The sequence below is a fragment of the Lepidochelys kempii genome, chromosome 2 (assembly GCF_965140265.1).
Source record: "Lepidochelys kempii isolate rLepKem1 chromosome 2, rLepKem1.hap2, whole genome shotgun sequence".
NCBI lineage: Eukaryota > Metazoa > Chordata > Testudines > Cheloniidae > Lepidochelys > Lepidochelys kempii.
Window position 1 is genome coordinate 47299230 of NC_133257.1, and position 5709 is coordinate 47304938.

The following is a 5709-nucleotide window of genomic DNA, read 5'->3' on the forward strand; positions in this document are numbered from 1 at the left end:
CCCTCGGCATGCCTATTGTGACATGCCTGTAATGTCCATCTTCATTATCAATCCTTCTTCAAAGTAGTATGGGGTAAGGAGGTTGCTTCATCTTGAGTCTCTCTCTCTCTCAAACATTATGTGGGTCTTTCCATCCATTAATCTCCCCTCCAGGCTGGACCCCTGTTCTTCCCTTTTATAGCTAGTATATTCTTTGCTAACAAAAATGGAGGGGTGCTAACAGACAGACAATTAGTCTTTTCTGGAGTATGTTTTGGCAACAGAGTTAGGCCAATACTATTTTGGACTACTCAAATTCCAGTAAGGCATGTTGCAGTAGATGAATGTCAAGTTCCTTTCTAGAATTCACCTGTGGTTTGACTACATCAGGACTATTGCATTCTTTTCTGGGCATCGCATTACCAGAAATTAGAGGAAGTTCTGAGGAGAGGATGAAAAATGAAGAGTGTGGAGGCAATGATTTATGAGGAAAGGTTAAATGACTAATTCTGCATAGCTGGGATAAGAGTTCCCAAAAGTGGATGGGGAGAAGGGGACATAACAGTCCAAACATCTGAAGAGTGCATTCACCAAAGATTGAGAGAAATTATGAGTGAGTATGGCTAAGGGTAATGGAATGAATTTAAGAAAGGGAAGGGTGACCAATCCCTCTGGCAGGAAAAGCCACTGGAGGAAACTGAAGCAGGTTAGAAAAACTCTGTAATGTTTCTTTTCTGGGATTATCCTCAAATAGTTCTGTTGGGAGGAAGGTGGCAACGTTTGTCCACCATCTCTGCAGAATAACATGGGGTTCCACCTAGGGCAGAGGTTTTCAAACTGTGGGACATGCTCCCTTGTTGGGGAGCATGGAGGAATGTTTGGGGGCTGCTGCCAGCCACCACCAGTAGAGCCTCCCACTGTCAGCTCTGGCTGCCTCCCGCTGTTAGCCTGCTGGCTGGCAAAATTGCAGTGGAAGCCACAATCATTTCTATAGCTACAATGACCTTGTTAGGATATAGATATTCAGGCCTGTCTGCAAAGGCCTGTACTCTAAGAATTTAGGTGTATTCTTATCACTTGGCTAGTGATAGAGGTATAAAAGAAAGAATCAAGATCACTGTCTGCTGGTGTAAGGGCCTTCTCTTACTGTGACAGTCTGAGGCCCTGTTCTTAGGCTAAGGCCTTTGGCTAAGCAGCAGAGGCAGCCATAAGCTGGGAAGCGAACGGTCACATCCTCACATTCCAAACTAGTCACATTGAAATAAGGTGCTATTGGGCTGTTAGGCACTATCAGGACAGAATTGTATTCCTATCACCTCCAGAGAAAGGGAAGTGCCTAGAAAATGTAAAAGGAAACTTAGTTTGATAGCATCCTGTCTGGCAAGAACTCACTTATCAATAGCTGGGATGTGAAATCCTCACTTCTGTATTGTTTTGTCATTATAGTTCCCACTTTGCTGTTGTTTGTCTGTATAATCTCTGTCTGGTTCTGTGATTGTTCCTGTCTGCTGTATAATTAATTTTGCTGGGTGTAAACTAATTGAGGTGGTGGGATATAATTGGTTACATAATCATGTTACAATATGTTAGGATTGGTTAGTTAAATTTCAGGAAAATGATTGGTTAAGGTATAGCTAAGCAGAACTCAAGTTTTACTATATAATCTGTAGTCAATGAGGAAGTGACGGGGTGTGGGTGGGGGTGGGCATGTGGGTGTGTGAGATGGGAACAGGGAATGGGGGTAAGAAAATTGGAATCATGTTTTGCTAAAGGGGGAGATGGGAACAGGGAATGGGGGTAAGAAAATTGGAATCATGTTTTGCTAAAGGGGGAGATGGGAACAGGGAATGGGGGTAAGAAAATTGGAATCATGTTTTGCTAAAGGGGGAAATGGGAACAGGGAATGGGAGTAAGGAAGTTGGAATCATGTTTGGCTAAGGGCAGGAATGGGAACAGGGACACAGGTGTAAGGCTTTGTGGTGTCAGAGCTGGGAAGGAGGATACTAAGGAAGGAAACTGGAATCATGCTTGCTGGAAGTTCACCCCAATAAACATCGAATTGTTTGCACCTTTGGACTTCGGGTATTGTTGCTCTCTGTTCATGCGAGAAGGACCAGGGAAGTAAGTGGGTGAAGGAATAAGCCCCCTAACATCTTGGTGCCGTGACTCGGATGCATCGCATTGGATAGGTGAGTGGCAGCCTGTAAGTCCCCCTCCCCAACAGTCCGCGCAGCTGCTTGGAGGGGGTATTGCGAACTCTCGTGATGGTAGTTGCGGGTTCTGGCAAGCCAGGGTAAAGGATTTTTTGGATAAATGGATAAGGGAGGACCAGGGCCCATACCAGGTATAGGGGTCAACCTGGGATAAGATTAAAAAGGAAATGGAGGAAGTGTTAGGGAACCCAGAGGTATGGGGGGTGGCTGAGGAGCCCACCCTCCTTGGTATATGGGTAGGGGAAGAAGGTCCCTGCCCATCGGGACTGAATGCCTCCCAGGGAAAAGAGGCACTTCAGTCTGCTTGAGAGGTTTGAAGTAAGGGCAGCATTATGGGAAGCTGCCAGTAATCTTTCAAGTTTGGTGCTGCTTCAGCAAGGGCTGCTGAAGGGTTGTAAATTAGTTAGGGGTAGTGAAAGATGATTTGGCAAAAAAGGGTTTAAGGTCAAAAGCAGAGTTAATATACCACCTTTAGAGACTGGGCCCTGGTCTACACTAGGACTTTAGGTCGAATTTAGCAGCGTTAAATCGATTTAAACCTGCACCCGTCCACACAGTGAAGCCCTTTATTTCGACTTAAAGGGCTCTTAAAATCGATTTCCTTACTCCACCCCTGACAAGTGGATTAGCGCTTAAATCGACATTCCCAGCTCGAATTTGGGGTACTGTGGACACAATTCGATGGTATTGGCCTCCGGGAGCTATCCCAGAGTGCTCCATTCTGACCGCTCTGGACAGCACTCTCAACTCAGATGCACTGGCCAGGTAGACAGGAAAAGAACCGCGAACTTTTGAATCTCATTTCCTGTTTGGCCAGTGTGGCAAGCTGCAGGTGACCATGCAGAGCTCATCAGCACAGGTGACCATGATGGAGTCCCAGAATCGCAAAAGAGCTCCAGCATGGACCGAACGGGAGGTACGGGATCTGATCGCTGTTTGGGGAGAGGAATCCGTGCTATCAGAACTCCGTTCCAGTTTTCGAAATGCCAAAACCTTTGTGAAAATCTCCCAGGGCATGAAGGACAGAGGCCATAACAGGGACCCGAAGCAGTGCCGCGTGAAACTGAAGGAGCTGAGGCAAGCCTACCAGAAAACCAGAGAGGCGAACAGCCGCTCTGGGTCAGAGCCCCAAACATGCCGCTTCTATGATGAGCTGCATGCCATTTTAGGGGGTTCAGCCACCACTACCCCAGCCGTGTTGTTTGACTCCTTCAATGGAGATGGAGGCAATACGGAAGCAGGTTTTGGGGACGAAGAAGATGATGAGGAGGAGGAGGTTGTAGATAGCTCACAGCAAGCAAGCGGAGAAACCGGTTTTCCCGACAGCCAGGAACTGTTTCTCACCCTAGACCTGGAGCCAGTACCCCCCGAACCCACCCAAGGCTGCCTCCTGGACCCAGCAGGCGGAGAAGGGACCTCTGGTGAGTGTACCTTTTAAAATGCTATACATGGTTTAAAAGCAAGCATGTGAAAGGATTACTTTGCCCTGGCATTTGCGGTTCTCCTAGATGTAGTCCTAAAGCCTTTGCAAAAGGTTTCTGGGGAGGGCAGCCTTATTTCGTCCTTCATGGTAGGACACTTTATCACTCCAGGCCAGTAACACATACTCGGGAATCACTGTAGAACAAAGCATTGCAGTGTATGTTTGCTGGCATTCAACCAAAATCCGTTCTTTCTCTCTCTGTGTTATCCTCAGGAGAGTGAGATATAATTCATGGTCACCTGGTTGAAATAGGGTGCTTTTCTTCAGGGACACTCAGTATAGCCCATTCCTGCTGGGCTGTTTGCCTGTGGCTGAACAGAAATGTTCCCCGCTGTTAGCCACAGGGAGGGGGGAAGGTTGAGGGGGTAGTCACGCGGTGGGAGGAGGCAAAATGCGACCTTGTAACGAAAGCACATGTGCTATGTATGTAATGTTAACAGCAAGGTTTACCCTGAAAGAGTGTAGCGACTGTTTTATAAAATGTGTCTTTTTAAATACCGCTGTCCCTTTTTTTTTCTCCACCAGCTGGATGTGTTTCTATGATCACAGGATCTTCTCCTTCCCAGAGGCTAGTGAAGCTTAGAAAGAAAAAAAAACGCACTCGAGATGAAATGTTCTCCGAGCTAATGCTGTCCTCCCACACTGACAGAGCACAGACGAATGCGTGGAGGCAAATAATGTCAGAGTGCAGGAAAGCACAAAATGACCGGGAGGAGAGGTGGAGGGCTGAAGAGAGTAAGTGGCGGGCTGAAGAGAGTAAGTGGCGGGCTGAAGACAGGGCTGAAGCTCAAATGTGGCGGCAGCGTGATGAGAGGAGGCAGGATTCAATACTGAGGCTGCTGCAGGACCAAACCAGAATGCTCCAGTGTATGGTTGAGCTGCAGCAAAGGCAGCTGGAGCACAGACTGCCACTGCTGCCCCTCTGTAACCAACCGCCCTCCTCCCCAAGTTCCATAGCCTCCACACCCAGACGCCCAAGAACGCGGTGGGGGGGCCTCCGGCCAACCAGCCACTCCACCACAGAGGATTGCCCAAAAAAAAGAAGGCTGTCATTCAATAAATTTTAAAGTTGTAAACTTTTAAAGTGCTGTGCTTAAAGTGCTGTGTAGCATTTTCCTTCCCTCCTCCACCACCCCTCCTGGGATACCTTGGTAGTCATCTCCCTATTTGTGTGATGAATGAATAACGAATGCATGACTGTGAAGTAGCAATGACTTTATTGCCTCTGCAAGCGGTGATTAAAGGGAGGAGGGGAGGGTGGTTAGCTTACAGGGAAGTAGAGTGAACCAAGGGGCGGGGGGTTTCATCAAGGAGAAACAAACAGAACTTTCACACTGTAGCCTGGCCAGTCATGAAACTGGTTTTCAAAGCTTCTCTGATGCGTACCGCGCCCTCCTGAGCTCTTCTAACCGCCCTGGTGTCTGGCTGCGCGTAACCAGGAGCCAGGCGATTTGCCTCAATCTCCCACCCCGCCATAAACGTCTCCCCCTTACTCTCACAGATATTGTGCAGCACACAGCAAGCAGTAATAACAGTGGGAATATTGGTTTCGCTGAGGTCTAAGCGAGTCAGTAAACTGCGCCAGCGCGCCTTTAAACGTCCAAATGCACATTCTACCACCATTCTGCACTTGCTCAGCCTGTAGTTGAACAGCTCCTGACCACTGTCCAGGCTGCCTGTGTACGGCTTCATGAGCCATGGCATTAAGGGGTAGGCTGGGTCCCCAAGGATACATATAGGCATTTCAACATCCCCAACAGTTATTTTCTGGTCTGGGAAGAAAGTCCCTTCCTGCAGCTTTTGAAACAGACCAGAGTTCCTGAAGATGCGAGCGTCATGCACCTTTCCCGGCCATCCCACGTTGATGTTGGTGAAATGTCCCTTGTGATCCACAAGAGCTTGCAGCACTATCGAAAAGTACCCCTTGCGGTTTATGTACTCGCCGGCTTGGTGCTCTGGTGCCAAGATAGGGATATGGGTTCCGTCTATAGCCCCACCACAGTTAGGGAATCCCATTGCAGCAAAGCCATCCAC

General features: G+C 48.1%; 1 protein-coding gene across 1 annotated transcript; it reads left to right on the forward strand.

Annotated features, from left to right (window-relative positions):
- Nucleotides 1-2913: 2913 nt before the first annotated feature.
- Nucleotides 2914-4960, forward strand: LOC140905873 (uncharacterized). Its single transcript, XM_073329367.1, has 2 exons — nt 2914-3613; nt 4201-4960. Exons 1-2 carry the CDS (start codon nt 3031-3033, stop codon nt 4740-4742), a joined length of 1125 nt encoding a protein of 374 aa, XP_073185468.1. The 5' UTR covers nt 2914-3030; the 3' UTR covers nt 4743-4960.
- The last annotated feature ends 749 nt before the right edge of the window (nt 4961-5709 follow it).